General features: G+C 41.0%; 1 protein-coding gene across 1 annotated transcript; it reads right to left on the reverse strand.

The window, feature by feature from the left end:
- Nucleotides 1-93: 93 nt before the first annotated feature.
- LOC148426613 (tumor necrosis factor receptor superfamily member 16-like) lies at nt 94-13,406 on the reverse strand. The gene is made up of 6 exons (XM_088410770.1): nt 13,063-13,406; nt 5,403-5,535; nt 4,938-5,294; nt 2,783-2,990; nt 2,535-2,677; nt 94-1,800 (listed from the first exon to the last, which is right to left on the reverse strand). The coding sequence occupies exons 1-6, from the start codon at nt 13,099-13,101 to the stop codon at nt 1,487-1,489; spliced, it is 1,194 nt and encodes a 397-aa protein (XP_088266896.1). The 5' UTR covers nt 13,102-13,406; the 3' UTR covers nt 94-1,486.
- Nucleotides 13,407-13,618: the final 212 nt, after the last annotated feature.

Genomic DNA, 13,618 nt, shown 5'->3' on the forward strand with positions numbered 1-13,618 from the left:
CAGTCTGGAATCCACGCAAAGACCTTCATTAGAGACATTGGCCCCGTTTTCACTGCCAATGAACGATCGATCACACGAGACCTCCAAACAAGCTCCGTTTCCCTTTTTTAATTTCCAATTTTTACACACACAAAACCCGAAAGACGGCTCATAATGGATAGCAACACTGCCTTCTAGCGGATAAAAGAGGGATAGATTTTCAACGTGAATATGAGAATATCTTAAGACACACATTCGGCACTTCAAAAACACAACATTTATTTACAAACGACAAGTCACGATGAATGCACAAACATTTTAAAAAAAGGTGAGAATCGCGCACATTTGTGGATATGAAATTGTAAAAATCACGTGGATATTGAAAACGTGGAAATAATATATGCATTTTGAGACAGCTCTCTTTTTGCTTTGTTCTGTGTGAAATTCATACTAATGGCTCACTATGCAAAAGAGGCTTCAGAAGCCTGTCCAAATAACATAAGATGTTCAGATCTTGCCGTTGAAGCAGGGTTGCGTGTGTAACAGAACAGCCCTGGGCCATTCAGCCGCATTGAAAGAGAAAGGAAAAAGATCATTAACAGATTGGAGCTGTGAGAAGAAACTTTCCTCCACTCTATTTTCATTAAAGTCTTATTAAATACCAGTCTTCCCCTCAGGGTCCTCCCCGGATAGGAAATGTTCTGATGGACTTAAATCCCTTGATATGGAGCAGGCCGTCCAAGTACGCCTGGGTTTCGCCCAAACCCTCACCCGTCCTCCCTGTGTAATCCATCAAGTCAATGTGAGTGACAGAGAGTCCGGGATCGCAGGCCAAGTCAACAATCCTATTTCCAAAAAGGTCAGCAGAGCAAATGAAAGAGACACTTGTGCCAGAATGACAAGAACAAACGCTGCGAAAATTTTAGTAGAGGCAGAGTCACTCCTGAAACCAGCAATTAAAACAGACACAAAATTACTGGGCCGTTTTCCTAAAAAAAATAAAAAATAAAAAAAAATTAAGCACTAGTTTTGAATGAGTTAATTGAGACTGCACGGCAAAGGTATACTGTAAGTAGAACAATAAATTACTGTCCTATACAGAAAAATGAAAACAAGCATTTGACACATTTTTGTCATTGATATAGGACCTAAAACAGAGCCCTGAGGCACTCCTTGATAAACATAAAGCAAGGAAGAAGACTCCCGTGCAAAATGTACACACAGGGTTCTCTCTGACAATGTTTTTATTCTGTTGAATAATCTGCAGGTACCTCTGTAATATACTGGACACATGCACACCATTACAAGAGCTCTGGCAACTGAGAAAGAGAAACATATTTGGTGACTTAAGGCCAAAGATCCAAGCAAAGCACAAGTCTTGCCGGTCACAGGAAAGTGGACCTAGTTACTTTTTCGGTTGCTTAAAAAGACTCCCAAATATCCAGGAAAAAAAAAAGCAGCAACGGGTTCTCAGTCGTAGTGTGTGAGTGTTGGGGCAGGCGTTGCATCACACTACCGAGACGCCCTGCGCGGGGCAGTTCAGAGCCGAGACCACGTCGGGCCTCTCGATGCGGGCCAGCGCCGAGCACAGCAGTCCCAGGGTCGAGCCTTCTTTCAGGGCCCAGTTGGAGAGCAGCGTGTGCGCCGGGGCCTCACCGCGCCCAAACAGGTCCAGCTGTTCGCTTTCGTACCCCAGCGCCTGGCCCAGTTGGCGCCAGCCTCGGCCCGCTCCCTCCTGTAGGAGGCGCTCCACCTCTTCCTGTTTGTGGGGCGCCAGGTTGATGTACAGGCGGGTGTCCTGCTTGCTGTCCCTTTTTGTACCTGGGAGGGGTGGCCACAACCAAGTCATATTTTGACAGTTTTTAAACAATATTTTGACAGTTGCATTTAGGGTGTGCTCACTTTTGTTGCCAATGATTTACAATATATAGGCTTTATGTTGAGTTGTTTTGAGGGAATATATATATATATATATATATATATATATATATATATATATATATATATATATATATATATATATATATATATATATATATATATATATATATATATATACATACATATAGATAGATAGATAGATATGGATGTATATATAGATGGGTTTTCACAAAACCAGGCATATGTTGGTCAAAATTATAAATGAGATATTGTTATAATTTAACTCCACATAAAATGACATTTAATGCATGGCGCTAGCTAAAAAAAATCAAGGTTGCTAAAGCGCTTTGAATGTTGCCAAATTGAAGTCCCAAGTTTTTAGAAAAAATGTGCTTTAAGTTTTGGTCCATTCATCTCGAAAAAGGCCATAGCAACCAGTACCTTAGGAAAAAGACATTGTCTTGAAACTTGTGTTAAACGAACACTGGAGAGTAAATTCAGACAGCAGGTAAGGACATTTGAGCTTGAGAAATTCGGTTTAAGATTTTTGTGTCAATTAAAACGTGTTTTGTCATTTAGCGTGGCCTAGAAAGTTTTATCATGTATATTCTATCTTAAAATGTTGATTTTACAGGCTCACTATAATTGAGCGCTTGTTGGTGGACCTAGCGCACCTTTGCAAGGCTGATTGTCTTGCACACTCTGCGAGTCGAGAAAAACTCCGCTGTCACTTTGCAGCTTCTCTCCCTCTGGAGACGCTCCCAACTCAGCCGCGCGCGCCTTGGACAGGGCCTTCTTCTGTTTACACGATCTCCAGCTGCGACCAGTATTGAGAATACGTCAGGCAAACGCGCTGCAGTTTTGGCTATAATCCTTCTTATGCCCATATAAGGATATGGGCCTGTCACTGGTGGCCACCTACCACTTGTAGGCCACATAGACCAGCAGGCCCAGGACCACCGCAGCCAACACCGACACGTAGATCAGGATGTTGTTGCTGCCTTTTTCTCCCTGCGGGGTGAACTTGGGTGTCCCGAGGGCAAAGCCGTCTCCGCCCGGCGTCACGTCCTCCACACCAGACCGGCTCGGAACGTTGCGGGATCCATCGGATAGGATGTGGAGCTTTTTATCTGGCAAGAGAAGTGCGCAGACGGTCTTTTCAGTGGGTGGATCATGAAAAGGCCTAAACGCATCCTGAAGCACCTACACTTCAACCTAAATTTTTGTACCATAAAATGATATTCATTTACCCCCGTCAGCCTTCATCATGTAACATTTCTATTGGCTGCACTGCTTCTAGTCTTACATAGTGAAGGGATTTATATATTTTTATACATGATAATGAAGCTTTATTATCATGTATAAAAACATATAAATCCCAACTCAGCCGTGCGCGCCGTGGACAGGGCCTTCTTCTGTTTACATGATAATAAAGCTTGTATAAAAACATATAAATCCCTTCAGTTATATAAATCCCTTCAATAGGAATGTTTGGATTTTTTCTTTTTTGGTCCAATATGTTGTTAGCCTATTTGATGTAACTCGAACTATACAAACATGCCTTGATTTATAAGTTTCATTAGTTTTATGACTCAAGCTCAAAACACACATATTTCCGCATCTTGCTGACATTAATTAAATTAAACTGCCATTCATGCATTTCAACCCCATAAAAAAAACTCAAAAACACATCGTACGTTAAATATAATATGTTATAGAGAGAGTAAGGTAACACACAGTAATAACAACTAAATAATAACATTTAAAATCTAACTTTGTATCATGCTTAAATATCAGTCACAAATACAGTGACCCATTAGTCAAAAACAATAGCTGAATGATATCTCGTATACCGAAAAGCTCGTAAGTTGGGTCTTTTGAAAGTAAAGATACAAACAATAGGGTTGTTTTTTTAGCCAATCAGATTTCAGATTTGTCCTCACAGGGCCAGTTTTATTTAGATCAGCATTTTTATGTCTTCTTGTTAGTCAGAACAAAACAAAACTAGTGAGAACTTTGCAATATACTGTAGGGATCTTTATGCGTTATTTAAAAAAAAAATGTTTTAAGTGTGATGTATTTTATATGAATAATTCATAATAGTTACTGATCCTGAACTGTTCCAAGTAGTCTGGTAAGTCCCCACTGAAGGCCCAAGTACCAAATGCACAAGGCGCTAGAAGTTTCATTTGTTGAGCTCCCCCGAGGTTTGAAACTCTTCCATTCATCTTATTTACCTAGCTGCTGTCTCCATTTTGTTGTTTCACTTTTTTAGGCTCAAACGTCACCAGCTACTGTGACGACCCCTTGCAGATCAAAGAGTCACGACGTGCACAGATGACTTCACTCCCAGGGAGCCAGCGTAGTAAATTGAAAACCAGGAGACAAACTGGTGGGCTTGTCTGCGATTTGGCCCTTGGTGCTGCACTTTTTTTTTCTGCTGCTACTTCCTGGTTGGGATTTTGTGCAGTTCTTATGAGGTGTGGATTCAGATGTTGACCACATGTCCGTGTTTTTCCGCTGAAGCCCTCCCACTCCTTTTAGATTCTTTTTATCTCACAGAGGCCTTTTACGTGACGCTCGTTTCAAGTGATCAAATCTGTCGTTTTGGCTGTCCCTTTGCACGACATCAGCGCTTTAGAACGTCCATGCGAAAACCGTTTTCAAAGAGGGTGACTTCAAAAACAACATTATTACATTATTATTTCCGACACAAAATGTTCCATCTTTGATAATGGACTGCACACACATGTTGGGCGGGTCAACATTTAAGCATAGTCCAGTCATTTAAAAAAGACATTACTGTTGGATTATGGCACACCTGATGAGCCTTTCATGGCACACTAATGAGCAACTAAAAATGGATGGATGGATGGATGGATGGATGGATAGATAGATAGATAGATAGATAGATAGATAGATAGATAGATAGATAGATAGATAGATAGATGGATGGATGGATGGATGGATGGATGGATGGATGGATGGATGGATGGATGGATGGATGGATGGATGAACATGCCATTATAGTGCGCTGCCTTTTCTTCTCCCTCAATTATTTTTTTCCCACAACTTACCCATGCAGAGTGTGTCCGAGTTGGGCATGCAGGCCCGGATCTCCACCTCGCTGTCCGTGCACTGGGTGCAGGACTGACACGGTTTGTCATGAGCGTGCTCTTCGGAGAAGGTTCCCAAGTCGCATATGCGACACTGCGTGTCGCCCTTGGGCCCGCACTGCTGCGTGGCCCCCTCGCCACGCTTGCATTTGGAACAAGGCGCACACAGGCCGTAGGCTCGGAAGAAGAAGAAGCCGCTGTCACACTGTTCACATTGCGTGTCTTCGACGGCGGAGCACGCGGCCAATGTAGGGACGCCGTACGGGCACTGCGAGCACGGGAGGCAACGGCCGAGGTCTTCGGAGGAGGAGAAAGTACCTGGGAGGAAGACGAGGTTAGTCGGACATTGGCCTGTTGCACCGACAAAGGTAGCAATTAGACAGGTCTTCTGTATTAGTGGGGAAGGACTAGAAGATAATTGCTTACCCTGTGGGCACGGGGCACATTTGGTGTCTTCTTTTCCGCACTCCACCGCTACTCCAAAACCGGCGGGACACACACTGCAGCACTTGCCCGATTCCGTCAACTGTCCGCTGGTGCAAGCATCACAGAAGACAACCTGGGAGGAATTACTTTATTATTATCTCTATCAAGAAGGTTAGGGTGTTGCCTACTGATTGAACATTTAACAACTAAAGGTTTGTCTACCTACAATTTCAAATCTCAAACATTTTATATGTGAAATCTGATGTCATAAAATGTATTAAGTCATGAAAGTAATTACAAAACACATACAGGCAACTTCCATCCAGACTGATTTTGTGGATAGTATTTTGTGTAGGAACAATACAATACAATACAATACAATACAAAACTAAGTAAAATCATTTCGCAATATTTTTCTCCTCAGGCTGGCCTCAAGCATCTAATGACCTCATTTAAAAAAAAAAAAAAAATCCGGTGGTTGAAATGAAAGGGCACCAAAAACAGTTCACCAGAAATAAGAAATTGTGATTTACAAGGCATGTTTCAGAAGTGATCGTTTAAAAATGTAAACTTGGTCAACATCAAATAAATCAATAAATCAAATGAATTAGATTTTTCTTTCTAATAACCATAAAGACCATTTGAAAATTTGCTAAATATTGGAATTGCACAACATAACAATTACTATTATTGTGGCATATAAGTTAAGCAAATGCTATGAATGAGTTCATATATATATATATATATATATATATATATATATATATATATATATATATATATATATATATATATATATATATATATATATATATATATATACATGTGTGTGTGTGTGTGTGTGTGTGTGTGTGTATATACACACACTTATAAAAACTTTTTTTGGCCTTGCCCCACGTGTGGGAAATGACATACCCATGAACAATGGAAAAAAAAAAAAATCAGGGTAGCTGGTGACTGGGTGGATGACTACACAAACACGCACACTCACACACGCACACACACTAATAAGCACTCATTTATGGCCTTGCCCCACATGTGGGAAATGACATACCCATGCGCAATTAAAAAAAAAAAAAAAAAAAAATCAGGGTAGTGGGTGACTGGAACGGGGTCTAATCTTTCCATCTGCCACGGTTTTGGCCCCCTTGAAGTGCTGGGAGCCCTTATCTACAAGTGGGTAATGGAGAGCCCAGCATGAGTTATGACATGAGGGCTAGATCAGACATTCCTAAAAGATTGTGCAGCGGGGTTTGGCGCCTGACAGCAGAGGCTGGCTTTAATCAGATGGCTTTAGAGCGCTGCGAAGAATAAAAGGGGGCGAAGAGGGAAAAGCAGGAAGGAAGAGGAGCTTCGACACCTCCGGCTCACAGCCGGCGAATGACAATAGCTGGACTTTATGTGAATTCTCCGGAGAAAGACGTGGGAGGCGGGGGAGGCATATCAAGGGGACGCTAGCGGCCTGAGGCGAGGGTGTCGCTTGCACGCGGCTGCCCAGCATGCGAGTGTCTGTCTGGGGGAGAGCCGGACCTTTGAAGTCGCCGAGAGCCCTGCAGGTGTGTAGATGAAGCTGGCTATTTCACTACTCCCCTTCTGGAGGCATCTTAAACATGCACACATTTCAAGGCGGATCGGCCCGCCGTGCCCTGGGGGGGGGGGGGGTCTGACGAGAGCAACCAGATGTCTAACAACTAACCTAAAAGGAGCAAAGTAACAGCCAAACAACCCGCCGATGTTTCTTTTTGTCTCAGAAGTCTGAGGAAAGGCTGAGAATGCGCGTGAACCTGCACCCAAAGCCGCCTTTTCAAGTACACGCCGTGATTCTAAAAAAGGCTCCGAGCTGATATGGACCGGAGGAAGCGTTTTGAATCGGGGGGCTAGTCCGAGTCCAAAAACAACACCGGGCCTGAGTGCGGGCCTTTCAGAGGAGTCCGATGATATCCGAGCATCGGCCACAAAACCCAGATCAGACGCAATAGGGCGTTGAGGCGGCGGCATCCGGAACAGAAAACAGACTCAACTCCTCTTAAATCTCAGCTTCACTAAATATTTAGAGACGGAGACTCTGTTTGGGGGTCCGACACGTTTCTCATCGCCTGAGTGAGTTCGGTCCAGCCCAGAGGCCGCAATCAGGCCGGAGCTGCAAAAAAGGCCTGGCGGTGTCCATGCGAGCGTACAATGAAGTATGACATCCCTCCACAGTGGGAGCACTCACTGGTGACTAAGTCATTAGGCACTTTATGAATAGAATTGTGGCTACTGTTTACAAGCAGGAGTTACAATCATACCCTGAGTATGAGATTTATTATGATAATATATTTGTTTCCTGTCAATGCAATTCAATAGGTGTCAATAATATGTGGATTTCCACTATTACATATTGCTAGCGAATATTTAGTAAATATATTGTTTTAAAGACAAACAAAAATCCTTTTCGGTCTTTCCTCTCATTTTGTATTTGTGTTACTAGTAGTTGAGTGGGTGTCATGTTTAACACATTTATGGCTAATCTATATTGCACTATGTATTTTAAGATTTTTTTTTAAACAAACTGTGACTTTAGCTTGTGTGTAAAGTGTTGACATCCAGGTCAATTCTTTGCAAAACTTGCTTGCATTGTTCACCCAATCATTGCTTTTAAAAATTAAGATTTGCTTTGTTTTGAGTGACAGAAAGAGTTAACAAATTTCATTATAAATATGAAAGGATGCAAGGTATTGCTTTATGTTAAATAAATAAAATTGCTTTATGTTGAATAAATAAAGACATGTGTTACTTGTATAAAACTGCTGCAAATGGTTGGCATACGTAGCGGTAAAAAGTTAAATGAATCGATTAATAAAATAATTGTGAGTTGCAAAGCTAAACATGAGATTAAGACCGTGAATTTGTCACAGTATGTATAAATATTGTACTTTTACTTACAGTATATAACTAGGGATGTTCAGTACCACCTTTTTTCCAGTCCAGACCAATACCAAGCACTCAACTTCAGTAGTCACCAATATCAGGACCAAGTACTGATATACTGGTACCTTCAATGCACAAAAATTCCTCAAAAACAATGACAGGTAATTTTAAAGACCTATGTACTTCCTCCAATGTGGCATTTTGTTGGAAATATTTTGAGTAACTAGGGATTCTGGATGCCCCATCCCCCTTTTTTTCCAGACCAAAACCAACTCTTGAGTTGTCATCAATACCAATATAAGGTACGGAAACCACAATTGCTTTTGATACACAAAAGTTCCCACCGAATCCCTTAAAGATCATTTTTAAAGACCTACCCATTTCAAAATTGCAATTTCTTAAAAGGTTCATGAAATAGCAATGTTCTATTTGTAATTTCATGTGTGTGATCCTAAAACAGCTTCTAGAGAGTGTCTGATTCGAGGATCATCTGCCATTGCTAGTACAGATATTGTACCTTGAGGGAAACCCAGGAATCGACCTGATAACGATACTTGGTGTCAGTATTCACCCATCCCTACGTATAAATATGCTATCTATCCATCTAATTTCTTCACTGACTATCCTCACAGACATGCTGGAGCCTAACCCAGCTGTCTTCGGGCTGTAGGCGGGAGATACCCTGGACTGTTTGCCAGTCAATCGCAGTGCACACAGAGGCAAACAACTATTCTCACTCATAAGCACACCTAAGGGCAATTTGGAGAGTTTAATATACCTACTGTACCAAGCATGTTTTGGGAAATGTGGGAGGAAACAGGAGTACCCCAGAAAACCTAAGTGGGCACGGGGAGAACAGGTAAACTCCACAGAGAAAGGCCTGAGCCGGAGAAGAAACCGTGATCTCAGAACTGTCAGGCGGACATGCTAACCATGCTGCCAATAACACAGATGATCAGAACATAAACAATCACACAGTTAGTGCTTCATAACTAATTATGTGTGTACTACTTGTGTCATACAGTCACGCAAACAACAGAGCTAACCCTAAGCCTAAATTTCACTAGTTTTATAAGTCACAATAAAATCCTATTTGTCATTTTCACAATGGGTAAAGAATATTTGTGAGTAGTGATTTTTTTGTCTGTCTACATGAGTTGCTGCATTGATTGTGTTCAAGTTCTTTTGCTTGACATTTTGTAACTACTGGAAAAAAATGTGTGCATTCTCTGCATGTTCATTTAACATTGCAAGTCATTCAGTGTGTAGTCATGTCAAGTGGAGAATTCAACACGCCATCAAGGTGCTACTTTGGCCAAATTGAAGGTAAACACGCCAACTAATACATGGCCATCAATGCAACAGCCTCATCAAGCTTTTCATTTTCCGTTTTTCCTTAGAATGCTGATTGTGTTCCGATTAGCTTGACACGTCCAAATCCACGGTATCTGTTGACGTTCGACATTAATAACTGGTACATAACAACAACTAGAACAAAATAATAATATTAATAGTAATAGTAATAATAATAATAATAATAGTAATAGCAATAATAATAATTCTTTAATTTAAAAAAATGCTGATTCATGTCCTTCTTAAATTAACCTGCTATAAAACAAACTGCAAAATGCATATTTTTTCTATAATATTGTTGCAGGATTTTGTGCATGTGCCTTAAATCCTCCAACCTCCCATGTCACACGCTGTCTGCTCTGGAAGTCCAACCACCAATTTGTTCATATTTATGATGAATCTATTCCAGAGGTTAACTGTCGCCATCATAAATCCTTTTTCACGACCAAAAGATTCGAGTGAAGTGAGGTTTTTTTCCATCTCAGTTAGGAATCCTCTTCTAAAAAAAAAAAGATCCAAATCAAGCAGTGAACTGCTATTAAAAGTCCTGCTGTGACTTTGTGTGCACATTTCAAGGAGGCTTTAAGTGGAGCGGCAATGCACTCAAGCACACTGACACTTATCTGCTGCCTTTAGGGCGACAAAGTCAAAGAGTTGAGAAAGAAGCAAATGGGAGCCGCAGTTGCTTTTTTTTCCATTAGAGTATGAAAAAATGGCAAGATGAAGGATTCCCCAGTGGGAAGAGACGGACCACCAAGGAGCGCGGCTTACAACGTGGGGGCTTCTCTACTGCACGGCTGCCCAAGTCACTCAGTCAACATCACGCACACACATGTTCACACAGACTTCAGCCAGTCTTAGTGAAACATTTTCTGCGTGCTTTGAAGTGAGTCAAAGCTTGCTTTTTAAGCATGTGACAGCCTCTCTGCTGTTAATTTAATCTGCGTGAAAATAAACACACAAAAGGATGCACTCACTCTTGCCACGGCGCGAACACACTGACCCGTGAACTACACCATCACGCCGACAAGACGGGCCTCTTTCAGCAGAGGGAGATCGCCTAGGCTTGGGAAGGGGTTAAAGGTAGGGGGAGGGGAGGGGGCTGAGTACTCTCGTTAGGATATACAGGCAACATGAGGGACACATTAAAGGATGCTTGTTGTGCAAAACTATGATAGTAAATAAAACCGGAGTGTCATCATCTTACTGGTTAAGTGCTTGAGATTTACGCGACACCTCCTCCCCTCGTGGGGAATTCTGCTTAACGTAAATGCTGCGGTAAAAATAACTTAACTCCCCACCCCCCCTCGCACAATTTATATGGGCCACAACGTGGGAGAAAATAAGGATAATTGCTCCAGTCCGGATATCCCGACACCAGCCATGCTGAGAGCGAGGCCATTTTTTCGATGCCCAAAGTAACAAGAGGACTCGATTAAAAGCAGGGGACGTTTACACCAACTTGCTTGTAATTGGAACCGGATTAGAGGTTTCTTGACATGACCACGTAAAAGGAGAGAGATCTGAAAGTTACTCGTTGTATCATCGTTAGATCTAAATGGCCAAGTGCAGAGTGGGCAAAGTACGGCCTGGGGTCCAAATATTGCCCACCCCATTCTGTAAACTGGCCCAATGAGCATTTACATTATCAATTGAATTCATGTTTTTTTTTATACTGTAATTAATGATAAATACTAAATTTTGCATACTTATAAGTACTAACATTTAAAAATGACATAGGAAAAAATAAAAGAAAGACTCCAACTGTTGCCAGTGATATGTTATGCAATGTTATGAGGCTTAATCTATTTCTTACCATAATGTAAACCTTATTTTTTGTTTAGTTGTATTTAACATTTAACCACCATACATTTGCATGTAGAACTGTTTGATGAATTGTTGCTTAGATTTTCAAATTCCTAATTCCTTGTATACCTGCTGTACAATGACAATAAAGGTATTCTACAGTCCGGGTTCTACTATACATTTACAGTTACCTTTTATGTGCAGCAAATGTTAATTAAATCATCATTTAAGTATTTTTGTTTTTGTGTTTTCATGTTTAAACTGTGGAGGGCTTAATATTAAAAATACTATTAGGAATAAAATTTGCATCCGTGTCTTGTTTTTTTTTCTTAATATCATTGGCAATAACGGTTGTTGTTTAATTCTGGTGGTACTTAGCGAGCTGAGTATTTTTCGGGTGTGCAGTAGAGTCACATTACTTATCAAGGTTGTCATTCAACGCAGCACAAATTTGCAATCGAAGTGTGTTATAAAAAAAAATGCTGCTATGCTGCTTTACAATGACATCACCAACTACTGGCCTGGCATACACATTACAGTCATTTCCTATAAAACCTTTGAAAAGAAAGTGCCTCTAAACCAGTGCTTCGCAATATTTTTTGTTGTTGCAAAGCCCGCCCAAGGAAGAGAAAACCTTCTGCCCTATCCCCCACGAGTATCCTCCAACAGTATCCTTTTTAATGTTAGCAAAATTAAAAAAGCAAATATTAATCAACTTTCTACAAATGTTATCTACTTTTTTTTTACAGCATTTATACAGGTTACAGGTTAGTATAAAACAGAAAAAAATTACCGAGTGCAAAACAGTCTCTGAAATTAAAATAAATAAATGAAAATGATGTCTATACTTATTTTATTGCAATTACACTTCACCTGGCAAAAAACAAGCCTTTTCCCTGGGGTCATACCCCCTTTATTTGAGGAGGACTGATCCAAGAATAGAAATAAGCCCTTTTTAAACCAACTGTTTACATAATTGTATGTCAACCGTATTTAAATATATATCCCTTTGATGTGATTAAGTGTTTTCACTGGGGAGCATGTCCAAACAAGACTGCAAGCCCCAGGCGCTTTCAAACAGTCATGTCTGTGACTGTAGGCCCCCCTTTATATACTATAAATGATTTCATAACAATAATAACACGTGATCGCCCGTGACCACTTCACTCATCCTCAAAATCCATTATTCTTAAGACTTTAATGGGTATAACGTGTTTACAATCTGCTTTACTTGAGCTGCTGGCAATTATGATGACTGAGGGCGGAAAATTAAGTGTCATGGGGTGTTCATATTTTTCACAGATGAATACATTAAGTTTTCCAGCATGAAAACTCCCCAACATGCCATTAGTGCGTGTTGTGTGTCTTTTCGGGAAGTGTGCCACAAAGGACTGAGATTTTTTTTTCAGTGCCATTATTAACGAGGTTTTTGTCACCCTGTGAAAATATTGTTTGTGTCGACTCTGTAAAGTTACTTATTTTCCTGTCTTAATACTACTGACTAAAATTATGAACAAAAACTTTAATTAGCCATTTTAAAATATGGGGCGGGGCCACAAGCGTTACTGTAAATTTATGAAGATTTTCTTACTTTGAGAAGAATAACGCTGCAGATGAGGAGCGCAGCCATCCTTTTGGACTTTTTGTATGGCGAACGATGAAGGAAACAGGAGTCAAAAGCAGCAGAATCCCATACAAAAATATACCAAAACTGAAAGAAAGTAGCCAAAACGTCTGTTTTGCTTCGGAAAGAACAAGAATTTGTTCATAATCCAACAACACTCGTCTTGTCTTTTCAGACAGACATTGATGCGTTCAAAGTCCCTGGGTCATTTCAGCAACGTCGTTTTTCGGCCGATTGGCACAAAGTTTCTTTTGTTTCAGCTCTCAAGATGCAGCGGCCGTGTGTGTGTGAGCGTGCGCTCTTGCTGCTCCTCCACAGCACAGGCGAGAAAAGCTGCTGCGATCTGTGCTTATTACATTTTCCTCCTCCCATAGCCACGGACCCCACAGAGGCCTCCTGATTGGCTGCATCTATCCAGGGGCGCGGTCTGTTCGACCGGTTGCCAGTTACAGTCTTTCATCATTTTCTGCACCACTAAATTATTGGGGTACTTTATAAACACACTTTGAAAGTTGGCGACAAA

The sequence above is a fragment of the Hippichthys cyanospilos genome, chromosome 3, assembly GCF_059441005.1.
Source record: "Hippichthys cyanospilos isolate Australia breed blue-spotted pipefish chromosome 3, RoL_Hcya_1.0, whole genome shotgun sequence".
NCBI classification, from domain to species: Eukaryota; Metazoa; Chordata; class Actinopteri; order Syngnathiformes; family Syngnathidae; genus Hippichthys; species Hippichthys cyanospilos.